Source organism: Alligator sinensis, unplaced genomic scaffold (genome assembly GCF_000455745.1).
Source record: "Alligator sinensis unplaced genomic scaffold, ASM45574v1 scaffold140_1, whole genome shotgun sequence".
In the NCBI taxonomy this organism is placed as follows: Eukaryota; Metazoa; Chordata; order Crocodylia; family Alligatoridae; genus Alligator; species Alligator sinensis.
Genome location: NW_005841836.1, coordinates 3,679,151 through 3,703,343, shown reverse-complemented (window position 1 = coordinate 3,703,343; position 24,193 = coordinate 3,679,151). Strand labels below are relative to the sequence as shown.

Below are 24,193 nucleotides of genomic sequence, written 5' to 3'. Positions count from 1 at the left end.
CTTTATCGGAATGAGTTGAAAACAGTTTGCAAGGATGTGAAACAGGAGCTACGTTATCTGGAACAGCGAACAGACACCAGACTTGCAGAAGAAAGGCTAGCTTGATTAGTGGACCATCAAGACTCTTACAAAGGAGAGCAGGTCCTTAACACCTGTGGAATGAAGAGTTGAGGAGGAACCAGGTAGATTTGAATGAGCCATTCAGGCAGCGCTGAGAGACTCGATTGACTTAATAGGACTGCTGCTGTCACTACCAGGCAGTTGGTTTTAAATTTTAGGTGAAGTAGGAAACAAGGTGGGTGCAAGTGCACCAGTGCACCCCCTGGATCTGCCCCTACCTTAGGGTTACAGTGGACCGTAAGCTGAATATGAGCAAATTGTGTGTAAAAACAAAAACAACTCCCCCCCCCCCCCCAAACAAACAGCATACCGAGTTTTATTACCAGGAGTGCCATTTGCAAGTCAAGGGACAGTGGGGAAAAACAAATCACTTATCTGGCACTGGTGAAGCCTTACTTGGAGTACTGTGTAAACAAAATGAGAGAGACCTTTCCTGGAATGTTGAATCTGAATCTCTATGACCTCTTAGCACAGTACAGTAACCATCACACCACCAGTGAACCATTATCCAAACTCTTCTCTGGTGCTCAGTTTGAAACAAGCCCCTTGAGCAGCCATGAGAGGGAAGCTTGTCGGGCCAGGAGGAAGGAAGAAAGACAGACAGCAGGCTATGGCTCAGCAGGTTGGCTTCTGGCCTGACAGGGAAGGGGCCTGGGGTACTAGCTGAGACCATTCTCTCTAGTGGGGCAGAAGCTTTCCCTTGCACTGCCCCCATCCATCTTTTTCCAATGACTATGCTAGTGGCTCAGTTTGAAAAGGAGAGTCAGCAGAGGAACTGAGTAATGGCAAAGGAGGTGTGTGCACATGTGCAGTCCTCTTCTGTTTGTAAGGTGAAGTCTGGTAGTCACAGTGGTTGGCTAACTTTATTGTTAGGTGTCTCAAGCTGCTGCTTGTCCAGAAGAGGAGGATGCATGTGTATAGTCCTCTATGCACGCAGGACTACACATTCAGCAATAAAATTTTCCTGAGTGCATAAGTGTCAGAAATAACCTGTAGAGGGCCACAAAAGGGACACTCGGACAACCAGGAAAAAACAGAATGTCAGCCCTGGCATCCGAGTGACTGAACGCATGGACCAACTAGAGCTGGGACAACATTTTCAGCAAAGCTGAAACCTCCTCCTCCCTCCCCCCACTTCCCCCCACATTGTGAGACTTTCTGGTTTATTCATGTCTTAACTTCACTAGTCAAGGAGCCATGGTCAGAGAGGAGGGGTTTCTGAGTACCAGTCCTTGGGCACCTACTTCTCTTCTTTCAGATACTACCTCACCCATTGGACTGGATTTATCTGCGGTTGTGCATTATTTCAGAATACTGCACTCCTCTTGTGTGTGTTCTTTTTTTTTTAAATAAGAGCAAGTAGTAAAGCTCATATCTGATAATATGAACTCATGCTATGCTCACATCTATATCGTGTTTTATAGAATTATAACAACTTTATAACATGAATATATATTGCAATAATTGCAACATTGTTGTTTCTTGGTTGCTCCGAAACACAGTGCAAATGTTGAAGGTTAAAAATGCATGTTAGTCCAAAATCAGCCATCCAAGTGCCCGAGATGGACTAGTGCTCCGTCTCGGGTACTTGGAGCATCTAGTAACTTCTGCCGTTTACTCTGCTCTGTTTAGGCTTTTGAACCCTGAAGTCTGCCCTGTTAGTCTTCCTGGGTTGCATCTACCTTTTAATCCTCTTCCCTTTTTGGGTGGCATCCATTTCTTGATGTGGAAGTTGTTAGTCATGTTATTTAGGTCTCACTTTAAAATGTCTGTCATGCCATCTTGTCATAGCTAATGCTTTAGATTAACTTGCTCTATCTAGACTTCCTAATGATGGAAGAAGCTCTTTCTACTGAACGGTGAGAATCTTCTTCACTGACAGTGATTTGCTTTGATTTTTGAGCTGATTTTGACAATTATTGTTTTGGATTTTTCTATGGCTCAGCTCAATGAAGTAGGGCAGACATAATGCTGGTGTTGGAAATTCACATTTTTGTGTAATTGTACAAGAGATCTGTTTACTTAGCCCAGGAGTACTTAGGCCATTGTGCATCTCATGCCCATATACAATGGGCATGTCTACACGTGCATTAATACGCTGTAATTATGGCACATTAAGGTTAGGACCTGTAATGCGCTATCGGCGCTACTATGCAGTAGCGCCAGTGCATATCTTTACTGAGCATTAGTGTCTCGTAAGATTAATTCTACTGCGCATTAACACATTAGCATGGTTTTTGCCATGACACGCTAATGCATGGTAGAATTAGTCTGCTGTGCTTTTTGCATCTTGTGTAGACATGCCTGGTATCTGGTATAGGACTTCATGATCTGTCTTGGGCAGATACTGACTGACTTCTACAGTGCTTGGCACAGGGGAGGCCTGATCTTTGACTCAGTTTGTTCTGGGTGCTACTGTAATATAACAGTAATAAGAAAATAATTAATAGAAAAGTTATTGATAATTAAAAGTTCATTTTGTCCCAGGAAAAAAAGGAGGAAGATGCCAGTAAAGATTCTTGTACAACATGCATCATTACAAGTAATGGGAGTAGTTTCAGGGTGCCAGTTTGGCCCTATAGTAAAGCCAGTGGCAAAAATCTCAGTGACTCTAGCAGGGAGAGGATTTTCTTTCATTTATTTTTCTTGTTGCTTTCTTGTCTTAAAGTGTTTGTTTGCATTTCTTCTTGACATTTTCCTGTGAATATTCACATTCCTTGAATGATGCACAAACTTTGTCAACAGATAAGTTGCTCACTGAAACTGATACATTCCCTTCTGTTTTAATATATCATACTGACCTGGAAAGGAGAACTTATGCACATCTTATTTTTTTTCAACTAAAGAGTATGGTGTGTGAAATTTAAGTAGTCTGGATACAGCCAATTACATTACACAGATGAGACAATTTAGGAAGTCTGACCCTTATCACTGAAGTGGTCTAAAGTTTGACTCTTTTTGTAAAACGGGTGAAATTTTAATTGGGAGGAAAGAGGCATTGAATCCTTTGTGGTAGTTTGAGACTATCAAATTTGGTTCCTGTAAAGGAAACAAAAAACCCCACTTTTTCTCATACATTTCACAGCTACAGCAACACTCCTTTAAGTATCCAGCTGATGTACTTGTTATCCATTGTACTTGCTTTTCATAGACTAGCACAGTTGCAGTATTCCATCTGAAAGCACTGCAAAGGAATGATGTATTTAAAATAGTTTTTAGTAATGCTGAACTTAAAATGCACTTACCATGTGCACGCAGCAGACATTATTTCAAATGATATGTCACAAGATCTACAAGGTTTCTGAAAGCCAGAAGGGTATGATTGAGCCTTTGTCAAGAAATATGAAAACCCATCAGTGTATGAAACAGAAACAATGCTGTTGCTATGAGCTGGGAGCTCATCAGCTAGAAAAAACCGAGGACTGGGTATACTAATAAATTGAAGGCTAACCAACAGCTACCAATGTGATACAGTCATGAGAAAAACAAATGTGATTCTAGGATATCTATGATAAGAAGTTTCCAGCAAAGGAACAATAATGTCATTGTACACAGGATGGAGGAGATCTTTTCTGGAATAGCATGTACAGTTCTAGCCAGCTGCCTTCAAGAAAAAATAATTTAAAATTAGACGGGTGCAGAGAGGGACTGCAGGGATGAATGAAGGAATGGAGCATCTTATAGAACAGGAGAGAAAAAAAATGCTTGATATATTTTAATCTTGCAAATGCAAAACAAGAACAGCTGCAATCCTTATAAATACATTGGGGGAAGAGGAGCTATTTCAGTTAATGGATCATGTTGGTAGAAGAATGTATTGGTATACACTGATAGTGCTGAAGTGATATTGGAATAATTGTGGTGCAGGAAATGTGCAAGAGGCAAGGATTTTTGTGGGTAATATCTTTTATTGAACTGACTGCATGATTGGGATAGATTAGGACAAGTTTTTTGGGTATCCCAGTACCTTGGAGAGACCATGGGAAGGGTACTTTGATACCCCAAAACCTGTGTAACTCTATCCCAAATGGTGCAGCTGGTTCCATAAAGCAGTGCTTCTCAAAGTGGTGGTCTGTGGACCGGCACCGGTCGTTGATCCGCAGCGAGTTGCCAGGAAAGAGAGAAATATATTTTCAGAAGCATAACATTGACATATCATAGTGCCACAGTTTGTATGTTCCAACACTTGAGGTGACGTGGCGCCATGTGAGGTGAGGTAAGAGAAAGAAACAGCTGATCGTGCATTTGTGTAGCGCTGTTACACTCAGTTGCTGCCACTGGCTGAACTGGGCACCTGTCCCTGGCCCACTGGAAAAAAAGTTGCTGGTCCGCCACATCAGATAGTTTGAGAAGCACTGCTGTAAAGGATATCGCCCCTAAAAATCCATGCCTCTTTGGTATATACTGGTCACAAAGAAATATAGTTGGGGAAACTAGAAGATTTTCAAAAGGTGAAGGAAGGTAGTTCTGGAATGCATTGTAATAGTATTTGTTCCTGGTTCTGCTAATGTGTGTTAAAGTGGAGCTCCATCAGTTTCTATAGTTGTCCAAGACGGCAGGAGACTGACTGGATGCAAGGATCCAGAAAGCTCATTCCAGTCCTACAATCCTCTGGGAACCACGGAAGGGGGTGTGTTGACTCTTTCACTGCTTGGGTCAGGAGCTGCTGTGTTTCCTGGGATGTTGCCTTTAGTGTAGCAGTTTACAGACTTTGACTTTGCTGTTCACAACATGGAGAACACGTGCACCTGACTGTATATGTAAAACTGCTCGTCAGCTCCAATGACCTACACTCTGTCTTTACCATTCAGTGTGGCAACTGCTGTCTTCCATGCAGGCCCTCACAGTGCCAGAGTAACTCTTAATCGTGCAGCATCATACACGTGGTGTTGCCTGCTGTTGGTGTTGGGCACAATCAGTCCCTCCAACTTGTTCAGCCTCACCCACTCGGTTGCATGCAGTGACTAGCAAGTGATGGTATCCGTGTTGGAGAGTAATACTGAACTCATCCCTGGGGTCACACTCCTGCTTCAGTTACACTGCTCATACCATCACATTCAGATTGTCTCCTGTTGACACCAGCTCACACTTACAAGTCCTGTGAGAAATGCAACAGCCTGCGTCTGTCCTATGCTGCTGCTGACACTCGCATTCGGGGGCACCTGCAACTTCTATGCTGTCTTTTCCCCCCGCCCCCAGCCAAACACTTAATGCTGCGTGTCAGTCTGGCACAGTCATATGTAGTGACATCTTGCCCTGCGTGCTTTGCACAGCTGGTGTCTCTGCATCCAGGTGGTGGTGGTGGGAGTCTCGCACACATTGTGTGCACGCGTGCCTGTACATGTATATACGTATATTCTATGCCTAGACACATTTGCATGCATACATATGTGTACACGCATTATACACACAACGTACCCACACATACATGTGTGCATATACACTTACGTGCACACATGAATATATCTACACATGCACAAACATGTACACATGAATATATATATATATATATGCACATACATAGGCATATATATGTGCATGCACACACATCTACACACATGGAGGCATATACATGTGCACGCATACACAACATATACATGTGGATGCATATACGCATGTGTGGGCACATGCATCTACACATGGATGCATACACGTTCATACATACACACTTGGATGAGTATGTACCTAACACACATCCTACACATGAACACGTATATGCACATACACACACGTATGTATCTATCTATCTGAAGTATCCAGCTGATATATAAGTAGGTATCTATATGAGCTGTGTGTGTGAGTATAATAGGGGCGTAGGTGCTGGTCTAAGGACACGGGAAGACAAGGTTCTTCGGGTGAACCTGATCTCCTTTACTGGACCAACTTAAATAGTTCGAAAAAAAATGTTCTTGGCAAGCTTTCGGGTTTAAAAACCCTTGTCAGAGAGGCTTCCTCAGCCTGAGGAAGGGGTTTTTAAACCGGAAAGCTTGCCCCACTAAGTTGTAATAAAAGATCAGGTTCACCCAAAGAACCTTGCCTACCCGTGTGTGTGTGTGTGTGTGTGTGCGCGCGCGCGCGCGCACGCATAATTACACGTATCCACACGTGCGCGCGCACAAAACAGACGGTCAAGCATTCCCACGCGCGCACGCATGCATGCGCACACACACAAGGCGCGCAGGCACACCTGAATGCGCGCACGCGGGGGGCGGCCGAGCGCAGGGAGCCGCGGCAGCGATGGACGGCAGCGGGAAGGAGCGCGAGGCCGTGCAGCTTATGGCCGAGGCCGAGAAGCGCGTCAAGTCCTCACACTCCTTCCTGCGGGGGCTCTTCGGGTGAGTGCCTGGGGGTGCGTGTGTCTGTCTCTTGAGCCTGGTGGTCGCAGGTGTGATGGGAGGCGCTGGTGGTGCATAGGGCTCTCTCTTCCTCCCCCCAGCCCTGGCATGTGTGTGCGCGCATCTGCATGCGTGTGTGTGATGGTAAACTACCCATGCTGATGCCCTAGGAGGGGAATCGTGAGGAACCAGGATCACTTGGCATGCGAGCACACACGCGTGTGCACACTCACGCGTGCTTCGTGTTCCTCTGCAACTACGTGGATGCTGGGTGCGAGGATTCCTTTCGTATAGGGTAGCTGGCCCCTGGGGTGTCTGTGCCACCTCCATGCCAGTGCTGCTCCCTGCCAGGCCGGCTGGCATGAGCATCCTTCCGTCTGCCCTGCTGCTGCTGCTGGAAGCAGAGAGGGAGAAGAGCAGTGCCTTACTGCTCCTAACCTTGCAGCCCCCAGTAATGAGCCAGGGCTCTCTTGCACCAGGCTCTGTATGAATCCAGCCTAGAAGAGACGGCTTCTGCCCCGGCAAACTTGCTGGCATACACAGGAGGCAACAGATGGAGGAGGTAGTAGTGAGAGGTGTGGGCAGCAGGCTTGGTGCACCAGCCGTTGGGCTGTGGCAAATGAGAGAGAGCCCCTGATTCCTAGGCTACATATGTTGTTTTTTTCCTTGGTTGCCTACGTGAACGAGGGAGATGTGACTGCACTCATAAACAATGGCTGTATTGTAGATTTAAAGCCAGGGAATGATCATTGCAACAAGACCACCAAGTGCTCTGCAGTGCTCAAGGCTTTGGAGGCCAATCGGTGGTTCTGGGAAAACATCCTGCATTTACCCATCCCTTTCTTTCTTTTTTTGTTTTGTTTAATTGTTGCTCCACAGATGTCTTTATGTAAGAAGCCATGTAGCCGTTTAGGGTGGAGGAGCAGGTTGGGGGCAGAAACATATATTTATTGTTTAGTTTATAGAGAAATGTAGATTATGATGAGCAGCCTTGAGGTTTGCTAATCCTTTGAAGGCGCTGGCAGTAGCAGCTGCTGCTGCTGCTTGTGTGTGGTCAGAGCTTTGCATTGACAAAGACGATTTCTCTTCTTCCTCTGCTCCTTGTAATACATGATCTGCCATGTAGCAGCTTTACGGACTGGCTAATAACTCTGCCTTTTAGCTGGTATCTTGTATTTCAGTGTGTGTTGGTTTGATCATCTCTCTCCTTTCTGGTGATGTGTAATCTGATGCTGAGAGTGTCATTTTGAGAGGAAGGGCTGGCAAACCTTGTAAACAACATTGATCAGGGAATCGGTTTAATTACCTATCCTGTTTCTAATCCCATTAGGCTGTTGGTTCAAGTGTGTAACTCTGGCAGCTTTCCCTCCGAAGCTAAGGGAATGAGGCGCCATAGCTGTTACTGTTGCCAGGGAGGCTTTTTGACTGCTATTGAATTTGTGAGATGAGTCTGCTGTTTAGGAAACGAGGAAATGAGAGTTAGTTTCTCTCTTTCATAGAGCAAAAATGTTGGCTGTTGAGCACAGTAAGGAAGGTCTGCTAGGTAGGTGGGAACAAAGGAGCTTCATTATATCCTTACGAAAGTGTTAAGCCCCTATGTTCTGATTATTTCTGGACTTCAACGCTGAATGGATTTAGCCTGAGATCATGGTATAAGAAAGGGCCTGTCTTGGTCTCTCTCTGCTAATTTGCTCTAACAATTAGGTAGGCTGTATTAGTCAAATGCAGAATCCTGTGTTTAGCATGTACATTAGATTCCAGTCATTTGAGTTGCCTTTATAAGGACTAGTTTATATTGTAAGGGGCACCAGTTTTACTCCAGATGTGCTTTCTAAATTGATTTTTTTTTTTTTACTGGTGCAGTTTTGGTTTATTTTAATTCAGATAAAAGCAGGTCTAAGCCAAATGGAAATAAGCAGCTCTTAAAATTAAATGTGTCCACACAGGGTTTGTACCTCATTTAATAGATGTATTTAAGTAAGTCTGTACAAATGCATGTGTCATTTGAGGAACAGTACTTGTGGCTTGACGTTTTGAATGGTATGTATATGCCTCTCTCTAATCAAGCTAAAGACTTGGACTTATTTTAAAATAACTCTATATCCTGTGTGCACCTGCAAATATCTTAGTAGTTTGGGTTTCTTTTAGAAGAAGGAATTAACCAGCTCCTTTTTCTGTGTACATGGCAGTGGTTCTCAACCTTTTTAGACTCAAGGCACACCTCAGGAAATGCCAGTGTTAGTGTTCGGTCATTTTTTGACAATGGCTTAAGTATTCACTCTGACTATAGAAAAATAATAGAACAATTCTTTTGTTGCAGAGACCTCATTCTGACCCATTGTGGTCTCTGTTTCAACACTATGGATTCCTTTTTGAAATATCTAGGTTTACATGATTCACAAGATAACAGTGCTAATGCATTCTGCAACACCCTTGAAAACATCACAAGCCACCACAGAGTGCCACTACACCCTGGTTGAGAATCACTGGTCCATGGAAATCTCCCTTCTCTTCTATCCCTTCTTTTTCCTTTCAACCTCCCGGCCCAAGATTTTATTACACTTCACTTTTATAGGCTGTGGAAGAGAGATTTTATTAAAAATTAAAAGCCTTTTTTGGAGCGCAGTGAAGTCAATGGGAGTTTTACAGTTCATTGGGTGTGGGATTAGGTCAGCTGGAAATCCTGTGTGTTTGTAACAGCCAGTTAGAATCGCACCACTTGTTTATTCTGCTTTCTGTTCTGCAAAAGGTTTATAGTGTCAGGAAGAGATGCAATATAAAGACATGGAGTTATGGATTGGGAATTTTTCTTTTCTTATTGACAAGGGGTCAGTCCCTTCAATCATGTTCTTCTGGGTTTGAGGTTCTGTATATGTGCATCACATTGACCAATCATAACTTAACCTTCAGGCTGTCAACTTTAAACCTGCAGGCCACAAATGTTCCATTTATTAAGAAGGAGAACTTTGATTATTTTTGAAATGTGTAAATGTTTTGTCCACCGGCCCTTTTCCATTGGTTTGGTTGCTGCTTGTTGTTTTGGTTCACTAAAAACCTTTTAAGTTGATTCATTTAATCGGTCCCTCATAGTAAATACTTAATAAAGTGACTTGAAATTCTGGCCCCTGTGAAGTCTTAAAACTCGTGTGTTTAAGATTTCTAAAGAGCAAAATTGTGCCAGATGACTTTGAGGTAAAAACCCAAGGATTGCTGTCACTGAAATTAAATCTAGCAGCAGTTGCCGTCTGTGAGAGTAAGCATGTAGTGCAAGAGTACAAAGAGGGATTAATATAACATAGCGGAATGGAGTTTTTATTCAGGGTGGCTGTTGTTCATCAACTATTTCTCCAGCTCACTTCCCTCTGATTTTTTTTTTTTTAGATGCTTTGTACCAATGCTATGGGGCAGTCCTGTTGACCATGTTTAGAAGAATGGTTCCTTATCTTACAGATCCTCAAACTTTCCTTTTTATAATTTGCTCTTCAGTGGCTGATCTTTGAACAACATTGGTGCGGACAGTTTGGGTGGAAAGTTTGACTTTTATTTGGTTCACAGCAAAATGCCTCCTAAATCTGGGGTTCAGTGTATTTATGTGGGACTTTGCACCTGCAGCCTTGAGTAACGACTGATGCAGCAGGAAAGCAAAACTTCTCTATTATGAAATTTTATTTTTAATAATCAACTAGAAGGCTTTTTTTTTCTGAAGATGGACAGAAAGCAGGGCAGAGTAGCACTGTAAAGACTAACTCTATTCAGAAAGGCATAAGCTTTCTTAGGCTGTAGTCTACGGAAGCTTGGAGCTTTTTCAACAAGTTAGTTTTTAAAGGTGCCACTCTGCCTTGCCTTCTCCTTGACTTCAGACTAACATGCATAAGTACCTTCGTCTGTTAAAAAATAGAGAGGAGGAGTTAGCTGTGTTGGGTCTGAAGTCAGGCAGCGAAAAGGGTAGATTTGCACCATATAGACTTAATAAAAATAGTCAGCCTTTTGCTGCAGACACATTTTGGGGAAATTAACCTGCTGTATTTGAAAACTGAGGTTCTGTTTTTAATTTAAAATAATAGAAAATAAAAATCATCACGGGCTCTGGGCACCTTTGACATCTGTTAAAAGTATGAGGCCAAAGTCATTACAAAGGGTCAAACTGGAGGAAGTGTATCTTCCCCCTCACTAATGATTGTTGGTAAGCAGAGGTACTGATTGAAGTACATTCCTCGTATGCCTGTTTGAACAGATGGGCTTTGCCTTGGGCCCAGAAGGTCAGCAAGCTATTGCAGATTCAGGCAGGGGAGAGAGAGAGTAATTCCAGAAGAGAACACTCCAACTCCTCTTGTATACTGATGGGCAGCCAGCTCAAGAGCCACTGCTTGATTGCAACTGTGGCATTATGGTGCTGGGAGAGCAGCATCATCTTGTATTCTCACTTAAAAACAACACCCTGAGCTCCAACTGGAAGCCAGTAAGCAGCTAGTGCAAATCCCAGAGTATATACATGTAATGTGCTTACAACAAGCTACTTGGATTATCAGGTGATTTGCACTAGCTTCATTTTTCCAAATGGATTTAAGGGGTTGAGCATATGCAGAGATCCAACCTACAGGTGACAAGGCCATGAATCACAGCAGCACAGTCCATGCTGCCTATTGACCAGACCCAAGTGGACGCACATAATCCTGATTGCAGCCAGATCTCATTGAATTGTGAGCGGTTATATCCAGTGGACAGACCCTTCAGATGTTGTACTCTGCCAGCTCTTTACTTGTTTCTTCTGGCTTGTTGCCAATCTTCTCAAAATCCTTAGCACTAGGAAAAGATTCTCAACCACAGCTTCTGGTTTGGGTGAGTTGGTCAGAAAAATGCATGTCCTCAGCAGTTTGAAAATAGTTGAGCCCCTTGTTCCACAGGGAACTCTCTCAAAGGTCTCCTGTGCTCCTGGAATAATAGGGGTGATGATCCTTGTGGAACCACCCATGCAGAGCGCCCAAGGGGTAGAAGAGTCCTTTTGCAGCATGAACCTGTAAGCCAGCAATTCTCAACCAGGGTGCCACAGCACTCTGGGGTGCCTTGAGATCCTTTCAAGAGTACTGTGGGATGCTACACGATGTTGGTTAGCACTGCTAGGTTTGCAAACATAATTCATGAGAGAAACCCAGAGATTTAAAATAGGAATTAAGAAAGACCACAACAGGTCAAAATGTTTTTTATATTATGGGTTCTTTTAACAAAAGAATTGATTTATTATTTTTCTGTAGTCAAAAAACAAGTGAAAACTAAGAGCTGGCATTTTCCGAGGGGTGCCTTGAGTCTAAAAGGTTGAGAACCACTGCTCTAAGATCCCATAGCCAGAGAAGAATAAGGGGCCTGCTACCTCTGCTTTTAAGAAGTGGGTGTGGATGTTGAATTTTAACAAATATACAACAGGTAACAAAAAAATCTTTTAACATACAAGCAGAACTAGTTTAGCAAACTCCTAGTAGATCAAAATGAAACCAAATGTAATCTGATATGAAGTTCCATGTACCACTTGTCTTTGTGCCACATGTCACCAGGATTGGCTTATTGATGTTGCTGTGCTCAGACATCAGTGCTTGCAAATAAAAAATGGTGTTGAAGCAAGTACACAGTAAACCCCACCATGGGAGTGTGTGTGGTGATGATGACGCACATTCTTCTGAATGTGCTATTCCCAAGGTGTATCAGTTATTCATGGGAAGGCTTTTAATAAATCAGGAGCTTTAGAATGTGGAAAATCTAGCTAGCTTGTCCTTCCATTTCTTTTTTCTTAAAGGCCATTTTGTGAAAAGGAGGGGATTAGTTGAGCTTATGGCAAGTGATGGTATTGAGCCATTGACGCATCTAATATTAGAGGTGGTGCAGTTTGAGCTTCAAAGGAGTATTAACACACAAACAACCCAGAAGAGCATATACTTCAAAACAGTCTGAGATGGGGAGGTGGTTGTGGTTTTTATATAACAGGATAATTGTCCATAGTGCCTGCAAGGTCACAGACCTACCAGTCAGCTTTCAAGAAATTCCTGGAGTTGTTTAACAGGTCTGAGACCTGAGTTTCTAGAGTTCTATTTCTTAGAAGTAGTAAGACTCTCCCTTCCCCTCCATCTTCCATTTAAACTGTATTTCTTCATATAGAAAAAAATGAGCCTAATTTATATGTTGTTTTCCTTTCTGTATTGCATTTAAGAGGCATTTTGACTGTCTCAGATGCAAAACCCTGAGAGCAGATAAAACTAAGGAGGCTTTTACTTTTTGGAATCATGGCTTTAATGCTGCTGCATACTGCTTGATCATTGATGGGGAATTTTTCCAAAAGTTTAAATTTGAACCTTTCTAGCTTGGTTTCTGTTGAAGGCCACCTCCAAATAATGCCCTGTGTTATCCAAGTCAATCTGACTGCCAGATAACATGACTGCTGATGCGCACAAACTGGCGTTGCCGTCTTAAAAAAAAATCTACAAGGTAATATTGCCTCTCATAGTTCAGTAATATCTAGTTGTTTTTGAACGCTGGCCTGTCTCTGTGTGTGTGTAGGCTTTCCTGCATTTTTTTGACCTGAAACCCTTTTGTGTCTAACATTGTGCATCAGTGCATGCCCTCATTTTCAGTACTGCACAGTCAGTGTGATTTGTGCTGTTCAGAAAATGGCTGAGCACTGTTGAATCCATTGTGCTTTTGCTCCATTTTGTGGCAGTGCCATTGTGGATAACAGCAGTTGCCTTACCTCATTAGGTTGCCAGTAAAGGAAACCTCAACCTACTGAAAGCAAGGTCTAGAGATAATAGCTCAGGCTTTTGAATTGTTATACTAGCATAGATACCGAACAGTTCCTTTGATGGCAGGTTAGCTGCTCTGGATGTAGAGTGATTTAACTAAAAATACAGCACACTACATGCTCAAGGGTAATAGACATGCCAGTAGTACCTCTCTAGTTTAAATAGAAGACTGGTAGTTATTTGGCCGAGTAGGTTGTATGGTGGTAGCTTATACAGTACCTAATCATTTGCTTTCATGTCCTCACAGTAGTGGGCTAACATTGTATTTTCTGTAACCTAGTTGAATTCCCCTCCTTACCCTCATCCCTCTTATATTTAGTCCCTTGCTCGGGTGATCTGTATTTCTCTACTGGCTTTGTCATCTTTTTGGATTCATAAATCTTAACATCTACTAATAAAATTCTATCTGTTCATTGTTGCAGGGGTTTAGGTTGTAGCCGTGTTGGTCTAAGGATATAGGCAGACAAGGTGCCTTGGGTGAATTTGATATCTTTTATTAGACCAACCCAAATGGTTGGAGAATAGTTATTAAGCAAGCTTTCGGGTTCAAAAACCCTTCGTCAGGCTCAGGAAGCTGCAGCAGTTGGTGTGTGCTCTTCCTGGATGGAATGAAAAGTAAAGAAGCCAGGGGCTGGGCTGGGCTGGGCTGGGGAGTCAGTTGCCAGGCAGATTGTAATGTATCAAAAAAACTATGTCTGTGTTTAGTCCCTGATCTCTAGTATCCAGCAGGTTGATGAAATGGAGCTCATAGGCTTGTCTCTGGGATGTGTTGTGTAAATTTCCCTTGAGGATCAGGACTGAGAGATTGGAGAGAGAGTGGCCCTCCTGTGAGAAATGTGCCCCCACCGGTGATTGGGTGTTTCTGTCTTTGATGGATTTCCGGTGTGCATTCATTCTGGTGCGCAGTTGTTGTCTGGTCTCTCCTACATATCTTCCATCAGGGCATTTGGTGCATTGGATGAGGTATACTACATTCCTGGAGGTGCAGCTGTAAGATCCTGGGATGCTGATGGCTCTGTTGTGGGGTGTAGTAATAGTGGGGGTGGTGGAGATGTGGGGGCAGGTTTTGCATTTCTTGTCATGGCACGGTCTGGATCCTTTTGGTGTGTTCTGGGGTTGAGGAAGTTTGCTTCTGGTGATGAGGTTGGCGAGGTTCGGTGCTTGTCTGAAGGCTAGGATGGGTGGCTCTGGGAAGATCTTTTTAAGAATAGGGTCTTTTTCTAATATGGGTTGCAATTTTTTGAGGATTTTCCGTACAGGTTCAAGGGATGGGTGATAGGTCATAACCAGCGGTGTGCGATTTGTGGGTGTTTTTCTTCTGTACTGCAGCAGTTCTTCACGTGGTATCCAGGTGGCTCTTTCAAACGTGCGATCTACCTCTCTGGAGGAGTGTCCTTGCTGGGTGAAAGCCTTTTTAAGATTGGTGAGGTGGCAATCCCGGGTGTGCCCTTCAGTACAGATGCGGTGGTATCTGAGGGCTTGGCTGTATATCACTGCTTTTTTGGTGTGTTTCGGGTGATTGCTGGTTCTGTGCAGATATGTATGTTGGTCTGTGGGTTTCTTGTATACTGTGGTCTGTATTTTACCCTTCTGGATACTGATCCTTGTGTCTAAAAAGGGGATGTTGGTGTTGGAGTATTCTAAAGAAAGTCGGATGGAGGGATGGTGACTGTTGAATTTCTGGTGGAACTCAAGTAGAGATTCCAGGTTCTCACTCCAAATGATGAAGATGTCATCGATATATCGTAAGTACAGCAAGGGTTTGATGGTGCAGTTCTTGAGGAAGTCTTCTTCCAGGTGGCTCATAAAAAGGTTGGCATACTGTGGGGCCATTTTAGTGCCCATAGCTGTTCCCATCATCTGGAGGAAGTGTTGATTATTAAAAGTGAAATTGTTGTGTGTGAGGATGAAGTGTATAAGCTCAGTGATATCTTTGGGTCTGTATTCTGGGTTGTAATCTTGTTCCTGTAGATATGTAAGGCAGGCATGGATGCCATCCTGGTGTGGGATGTTGGTGTATAGGCTGGTAACGTCCATGGTGGCTAGGAGTGTGTTCCTGGGAAGGTGGTCTATGTTTTTAAGTTTCCGTAGCAAGTCTGTGGTGTCTTGGACAAAACTTGCTCTGTGGGTGACAAGCGGTTTTAGGATGGATTCAACAAAACCTGATATTTCCTCAGTTAGGGTCCCATGGTTGGATATGATAGGTCTGCCAGGGTTCCCTTGTTTGTGGATTTTAGGGAGCATGTAAAAAGTCCCTGGGTTAGGTAGCGGGGGGATCAAGGTCTGTAGTTTTTCTTGTAATCTTGGTGGAAATGATTTGATGGTATTGTTGAGTTTTTTGGTGAAAAGGGGAGTAGGATCTTCTTGTAGTTCTTTGTAGTAGGTGGTGTCAGAGAGCTGTCTGTTGGCTTCCTTTATGTAATCCTCACGGTTTAGGATGACTATGGCTCCTCCTTTATCTGCTGGTTTTATTACTATTTGGTGGTTAGATCTTAGAGATTCTATGGCCTTTTTCTCTGGTAGAGAGAGGTTGTTGTGGTGGCGTGTGTTGCTGATTATTTCATTGTTCATTCTTTCCCTGAAGTAGTCAATGTAGCGGTCAAGGGTCCCCTTCCTATATACATTAAGACCAAAAACACTACAGTTTTCACTGGGCAGCTGAGGTAATTGTCTCCCCCAGATTTAGAGGAACAGATACCTGGAAGACATGATATATGTCATGTTTAGTAATAGGGGTTTAGGTTGTAGCCGTGTTGGTCTAAGGATATAGGCAGACAAGGTTCCTTGGGTGAATTTGATATCTTTTATTAGACCAACCCAAATGGTTGGAGAATAGTTATTAAGCAAGCTTTCGGGTTCAAAAACCCTTCGTCAGGCTCAGGAAGCTGCAGCAGTTGGTGTGTGCAGCCTGACGAAGGGTTTTTGAACCCGAAAGCTTGCTTAATAACTATTCTCCAACCATTTGGGTTGGTCTAATAAAAGATATCAAATTCACCCAAGGAACCTTGTCTGCCTATCTGTTCATTGCATTTTCAGGAAGCCTCTTGTTGCATAGCAAATTTTCATTCTACCTTGATAGATGCTTCCAGCCATCCACACACTCAGCTTGGAAAGTATCTTGTAGTATAAAGGACAGATCCAAAATAAATTTAGAGGCACTTAATTCTAAGTGCCAGATTGCTTAATGTTTAGGCACTTGATCCCTGAGCTAAGCCAGTGTATGAGAAGAGTTAGGTTTGGTCTACACTGTCTGCTCTCTGTCCACTCAAGATCTACATAGATTCTGGAGACCTTCTAGGCCAGGGGTGCCCAACCTTTTTGAATGTGGGGCCGGATCATGAACTCTTTATCACCCAGTGGGCTGGCGCTGGCGAGCCATATTCAACAACCTCACAGGAAGTGGTATCACATCAGGAAGTGATGTGACACCTTTGACACCAATGAAGTTGCAGGAAGTGACAATGAAATGGGTCTGGAAATGTGGTTTAAAAGCCATATTTTGCCTACCCCTGATGTAGGCATAGCTATGCCTATGTTCTACTATGGGTACTTCTCATGCTTCTGGGCCTTGCTGGTTGCCCCCACCACCACCCTTTCACTTTCTGCTATATGTGCCAGGGTGTTTTTAAGTCTTCCTCAGAGGTACTGGGTATTGGCTACAGCTTTGGTGAGAGACTTTGACTGGGGTGTGCCAATGTTCCTTCTGGGACCAAACCCATAGGTTTTTGGCTAGATGGTTATGTCCAGAAGTAGGCAACCCCTTTCTTGGGTGCCAGAGCACAGCACACAAAGGCATTTTGCTTGGCACATGTGCCTCGCGGCAGACTTCAGGGGAAAGGCCAGGGCTGTGCTGCCGCAACAAGGATAGAGCCCTCGTGGCTCTCCCGCTGTCTGCCACTGGCGCGCCAACATTTTACAAGTCAAGGCTGCGGGTGTTTTTGGCACTGCCCAAAAAATGCTGCCGAGTCCTGGTCTTGCCCCTCTGCTCGGGGTCCCGCTGATCGCCAAATTTGGGGTCAGGAAGGAATTTTACCCCGTAGTCGGATTAGAGCAGACTGGAGGTTTTTGCCTTCCTTTGCAATGCTCCAGCACCCGGCTTTTGGGATGTAGGTACAGCTGGCTCCCAGGAGGGAAGACCAGACTTTGAGGTTAAAGCCTCGGCCCCAGGAGATGTGGGTCAGAGCTGAGCCTCCCTCCCCTGTGAAAGGCAGGGACCCGCCCCCACAGGTGCCAGGAGCCCACAGTCACCAGCCTGGCCCCAGGGGAGGCGTCGTCTTTCCACCCTGGCCCGGCCTGGCCCTACCTGTGGTGCTCCGGCCAGGCAGGAGATGGCAGAGGCAGATGATGAGGGTGAGCCTGGCCGCCGCGCCGCCTCCGTGGGTCTGCATCACTGCGCCGTGCCGGGCTGGAGGGAGCCGGGGCCAGGCGGCACCTCAGGGTGCAGCGAGCGCAGGCTCCACCTGAACCCAGGGCCACCCCGTGCGGTGCGGCCAATGCCGACAGCCCAGTGGGAGGAGGCACCTGCCCGCGCTGCTTCACCTCTGCCAGTGACCCGGGGCCGGGCAGCCAAGCTGGGCTGCCTCTTGCCTGCGGGCAGGGAGCGGCGAGTCACCATGTTTACTTTTGTTTCCCGTCGCAGCACCGCGGGCCACAGAAAATGCCTTGGCAGGCCGCATGGCATCCCGTGGGCCATATGTTGGACAAGCCTGTTCTAGGCACTTGTCTTCAATACTGTATTGTTTGGCATGTGCTACAGGCCTCCAAACTAGGAGGAAGGGAGGAGGTGGATGAGGTCAACAACTGACAGAAGTTTCAAAGGTTTTATAACACATTACAACCTGCCTGACATCTGATACCCCAGGTGTAACCTGCCTCCAGTTGACCACTTGCATTTCTTCTCACATTTTCCCCCTCCCCCAACACACCCATTGTCTTCCTAACTTTCACTCATTTGCATTTTCACAGACATGCTTGTTGTATATTAGCTTCTTTTCTGTCTTAGAGAGCACAACACCAGCAGAGTCTCCCTATGCTTGGTGAACGGCGTTTGTGCCTGAAAGCTTGTAAAGAACTTTTTTTTTCCAACTGTTAGTTGGTCTAGTAAAAGAGATCACATCTACCTGAAGAACCTTGTCTGCCTATGTCCTTAAACCTACACGGCTACAACCAACACCCCGATAGAAGCTTCCAAATTTCAGGACTTGAGTCACATGGGGGCTTCAATTATCAGGCCATCTGCCAGCTGAGAAACATAGCAGTATGCAAGCAGTCCAGCAAATTCCTGACGTGTGTTGGGGATAACTTTTTGATTAAGATGGTAAAGAGACCAATGAGGGGAGAAGGTCTTCTGAAGGAACTGGCTGAAAATGTGAAGGAAGAAGGTAACTTGGGTTGCAGTGACCACCAAATGATAAGAGTTCAAGTTCCTAAGGGGAGGAAGGAAGGAGAGCAGCAGAATAAGGACACTAGACTTCAGAAAACCAGACTTTAACAAATGCAGGGACCTGATGGGAGAATTCCTTGGGAGGCAAGTCTGAGGGGGAAAAGCATTCTAGGAGAGCTGGCTGTACCCTAAGGAAGCCACATTAAGGGTGAAGGAGCAAACTATCCTGATGAGGTGGAAGAATGGGAAGTGCAACAGGAGGCAAGCCTGGCTAGGCAGCAGTTTCTTGAAGGAGTTGAAACTCAAGAGATCCTCCCATAAAAAGTGGAAACTTTGTCATGGCACTGGGCTAGAGTATTTCAGAGGCAAGAAGGGAGAAAATTGGGAAGGCCAAGGCACAATTTGAGATGTAGCTGGCAAGGGACATAAAAGGCAATAAAAAGGGTTTCTGTAGGTATGTCAAAAGTAAGGGGAAGATGAGAGAGACCGTAAGTTGTTATGGAATGTGGAAGGTGATCTAATTACAGATGATGCAGAGAAAAAAGAAATTAAATACTTCAACTTTCTCTCAGTTTTCACAAAAAGGGGCAGCTACCAGATGAGTATAATTGGCAGAGGAGATGAAGAAGGGGACAAATAGCCTAGAATAATGGCAGAACAGGTTAGGGATTACTTGGAGAAGCTAGATGATTTTAAATTGGCAGGGCTGGATGGGATGCACCCGAGGGTACTGAAGGAATTGGCTGAGGTAAGTTCAGAGCCACTGGCTTTCGAGAACTCATGGAAGTTAGATGAAGTCCCATATGATTGGAAAAGGGCAAATATAGTGCACATCTTTAAGAGAGGGATAAAGGGGGATCCAGTGAACTACAGACCAGTCAGACTGACGTTGACGTCCAGAAAGATCATGGAGCAGGTCCTCCAGAAATCTATTGTGAAACACCTAGAGGAGAACAAGATGATCAGGAAGAGCCAGCATGGATTCGCCAAGAAGCCAATGTGGATTCATCTGACCTACCTGATTTCCTTCTATGATAAGATGACAGGCTATACAGATGGGGAAAGAGGAGTGGATGTGATGTACCTTGACTTCAACAAGGCTTTTACCACAGTTTAATGAGAGTGCCATGAGAGATGAAGGAAATGCAGACTAGAAGGAAGTAGAGCTGCACCATTACACTGGTCCATATCATATCGGCACTGATAAAAGGAAAACTGGCATTATCAGCAATTGGCTTTTACTGGCTGATATGGCTGATAATATCTCCAATAAATGCTGCATGCATGCATGTGGCCAGCCTGGCAGCTTGGAGAGCAGTGTCTGGCTGGTAAGTTTGTTGGGGGGGTGGCAGGTTGAGGCCTCTGCAGTGAGGGAGGGAGTGTGGTTGAGGCAGGGGCATGCACTGCCCAGCTGGGGCGGGGTGTGGGTTAGAGCCATGAGCAGCTCGTTTGGGAGGTGTGGGGGGGGGTAGATCCTGCCACTGTGTGTACCTCTGGAGGAGCCATGGGGGGCATGTGCCCCCCCAGATCTGTGTGTAGGTCGGGCTGGTGCCAGGCTCTTTGTGGCAGGGGGCTTGGGCTGGGGCTATACTAAGGCTGGGTGGCAGTGGCACTGAGAGGGGGGGCTACAGCAAATTTTGTGGTGGCTGCAGCCCTCTCTCATAGCCACTCCTCCCAGTGCTGCTGCTGCTACCTGCCCTGGCCCCTTCCCCCGACAGGAAGAGCCTGGTGCAGTCCCCAACCCTAAGCCTGCAGCAGCAGCCCATCCTTGCCCCATACACAGATCCTGAGGGGTACGTGCCCCCCATGGCTCCCTGGGGGTGTATGCAGTGGCAGGATCCACCCTCTTCCCTCCCCGTGCACCTTGGATGAGCCACTCGTGGCTCTGTCCCATTCCCTCCCTCACCACAGGGGCCTCGATTTGCACCCCCTCCATACCCCTTCCCTCCCTCTACCCCTTCTCCCCCTACCAGGAACAGATTTACCAGCTGGATGCTGTGCTTCAAGCTGCTGGGCCGCATATTGCCAATTGGATCGGTCTCGGCTGATATGGCTAATTAATAATCAGCCATCGGTATCGGCCCAAAAAAATCTTTATTGGTGCACCCCTAGAAGGAAGTACTGTCAGCTGGATAAGCTACTGGTTGAATCATTGTAATTGTGGAGTACTCTTAACTGGCTTGATGTCAGGTTGGGAGGAGGTATCACAGGTTTCCCAGGGTTCTCTCCTGTCTGGTATTGTTTAATATTTTTATTATCAGCACTAGTGATGCCTCCCCCGGAGAACTGTGCCCAGTTTTGGGCCCTGCACTTCACAAAGTATGTGGACACTTTGAAAAGAGTGCAGTGTAAAACAACAAAAATGATTGAAGGTCTGGGAGATGAGACCTATGAGGAAAGGTTGAAAGAGCTGGGGTTATTTAGTATGGAGAAGAGAAGACTGCAGAGGGCTTGATAACAGCCTTCAAATACCTGCAGGATGATTATAGAGAGGGGGGAGATGGGCTTTTCTCTGGGGCTATAGGATATAGTACTAGGAACAACAGCCTCAAGCTGCAGCAGGGGAAATTAGGTTGGAGATTAGGAGAAACTTTTTGATTATGAGGGTGGCCAAGCATTGGAATCAGTTTCCTTGATAAGTTGTGGAATCTCTATCCTTGGAAGTTTTCAAGAGCAGATTAGAGAGAGACTTGGTTGGAATGATTTGGAAGATCCTGCTTTGAGCAGAAGGATGGACTTGATCAGGGGTTCTCAACCTTTTTCTTCCTGCAGCCTCCCCTTGCATTCTGTAAAAAAACAAAACAAAAAACCCCCACTCCATGGCCCACCTGTGCTGCTTTCTGTGCAGGAGAGGACTGGCCTGGCTCCCCAGCATTGCCCACATGGCCCCGGGTGCAGTGGGTGGGGTGCCGCCTGCAAGATGGAGGCTGTGGGGCTGGGTGGGATGACTGAGAACTGCTCGACTAGATGACCTCCATGAGGTCCCTCGCAGCTCCAGGTTCCTGTGATCCTCAAGGGGGATGCCGAGCTGCTGGTGATTTTTTTTTTTTTTTTTTTTTTTTTTCCCCCTTAAAAAAAAAAAAATCTGATTTCAGGTTTGTTTGTGGTGTTGGTTTTTGTTTTTCTGTTTTTTGGAAAGAACCCTCAATGTTGGTGCATGAAGATGAAATTATGTTCTCCATCTGGAATTTCTATGTGAAGCGATATCTCAGTGGAACAGTCTTGCATATTGACTTATATACATTTCTCCCCAGTAATAACTATACCATTTTGTAGACCTTTCTCCACCAGCCTGTCAAGCATAATGAGAGCCCTCTGATATAATCCTACCATGAGAAAAATGGGCCTGTTTATAAATTTAAATAGATAGTTAAGGCATGGAAAATGGTTCTTCCGCCAGACAGCACTGTGACTGGTACTTTTAAGTTCATGTAATAATGAAAATGTGCATCCCCTTGGCTGCTTCTCAGCAGAGTTAATTCGGCAGGCAGATCACTGTGTGTATGTGCTTCTTTTTGCTTCCAGGAAGCAGCTTGTTTGGAGCTAGCATGGATGCCTTTGCATGGCATGGTACTGTGATTTGTAGCCAAACCTGTACTCTAAGGCAGGGGTTTTCAACCTTTTTGGATCAGTGTACCCCTGGCGGCTGGACGCAGAGCGGGAGGGGAAGGGGGGTAGCACGTGGCTGAACATGGAGCGGTGGCAGCCACCACATGCGAGCTTCCCCTGCATCTGGCTGGGTGGGCAGCTCCTGCGCGGCAGCACAGGATGGTGCATGGGAATGCTTTGGCCCTGCCCACCCATGCATACCTCCTAGGGCCTTCTCAAGCATCCCCGGGGGACAACCCCTGCTCTAAGGTGCAGAAAGGAGGAGGTGCTCATTTTACAGTATGGCCACACAGACCCAGGGCATCATCAGCTGCTCAGACACACCCCTCTGGGCTTCTGCCATCACCAGCTACTTTCCTTAGCTTTCTCCAAGTTCTCTAGTACCTACTACCAAACTGAGTGCAGCCTGCATGGGGGCACTGAAGCAATGGTCCCCTGTCTCTTTCTGCTGGAACAGCTGTAATTCAGTCTCACTTGTTAACATGCAATTTTAAAATTGCATTGGATAGGACTAGATCCAAATAAAGGAAGGTTTTTCTCTCATTGCCTCCCCCCTCATCCCACCCAGATTTCTTAGGGTAAGTGTCTAGCTGCACTCTAGAGACAAACTGTAGGACTTAATGGGGTATTCCAGGCATGTTTTCCTCTCCAGTGATTGTGGGGAGAGAGTGATACTTTCCATTAGGGGTTACAGTGAGCTTCCTTTGTGAGGTCCAATTTTAGCTCCAGCAGCATTGGTGTGGAAAATGGGCTTGCCTTGACAGCTCCCCTGTGTGTTTTGAAGGTATAGTAAAGAAAACTCATCAAACTTTTGTACATCAAGCATCTCCCTAACTTGAAGTTTTGAATGTCTCATTTTTGGCCACCTCTTAAGACACTTCTTTTATTCCCCTCATGCTTACCATCTTGTTACGAAGTCACAGAAAACTTTGGTGGAAAATAGTCCAAAATTAAGTGGTTGCTGAACTGGGCCCAGTTCTGTTCTTGTTCATGTCAATGCTGTGTTTCACCTTCGATTTTTTAGCATGATCTGGGCCAGGTGCTACAGGGCTGATTTCCTCTCCTCCCCCTGAGGGGTTGAACCCACTTCAGTTCAGATGAAGGGGTTTTGTGCTTTTAAAAATCAGCCTCTGTGAAAAAGCCAAGCACATTGCTCTGCTGTATAGTTGCCATTTAGAGAGATCCTTCATTCCTTTGCAACTAATAGAATTTGGTGTTTAGCTAAAGTTACTATGGCTAGTTCAGAATATTTTCAAGCTGTAGGACCAGAGAGTGATTTCTGTTTTTTTAAGTGTATATTTTATCTGTATGAGGTGTATTCATATCACAAATGAGTGACGTGATGAGATTTTGTTTGGATTAGTCCTGTTTTAAGGCTGCTTTTGATCTCTTGTTACAAATTTATAAAAAGAAGAAAAAAATTGGGAACACCAGGAGAGATCTTTAAGTGGTATTGACGATAAGGTGGTTTTCTGAGGAGTCTCCTTCAATTGATGCAGATGCTTTTTGAGACTAAAGAACTCGAAAATTCTTTCTTTGTGGAGGTTTTGTAGGATCTAATATTACCCTGTATCCCTTTATCAGCTCAATAGAGTTGAAATTTGAAACAAAGATATTGGCATTAGCTCATGCTTGAGAGGTGTTTTCAAGGACAGGAACAGTTGGAGACTTATGAATTGCCTCCTTGAAACTTCATCGTGGTTGGCTATCATGTTGCTGATTGAAGCAAAAAAACCCCCAAACTAACAAACATTTTCTCAACCAACCAGGACTTTTTGTAACATCAGTTGAACATTTTTCTTAAGGAATTCCAGAATAAGCCAATTATGTTAGTTAAATGCATATTTCATCACAGTGTAACTTCATCTCTGCGTCAAGATAAATGCCATTTTTGTAAGTAACTTCAAAATACAAACAGCCCCAAAACCTTTTAAAGATGTCAAATTGTGGTATGTCTT

General features: G+C 44.9%; 1 protein-coding gene across 2 annotated transcripts in view; it reads left to right on the top strand.

Annotated features, from left to right (window-relative positions):
- The window catches only part of LOC102374855 (beta-soluble NSF attachment protein), a 68,802-nt gene that overhangs the window by 12,638 nt on the left and 31,971 nt on the right, over positions 1-24,193 (top strand). Inside the window, exon 1 of one of the 2 annotated variants that reach the window (XM_025202065.1) lies at positions 6,339-6,455. The exons of the other annotated variant lie outside the window; for it this stretch is intronic. Within the exon in view, the coding sequence (XP_025057850.1) occupies positions 6,358-6,455 (98 nt within the window). The 5' untranslated portion in view covers positions 6,339-6,357. Of the gene's footprint in view, positions 1-6,338; positions 6,456-24,193 lie in introns of those variants that run through there. 2 annotated transcript variants of the gene reach the window in all.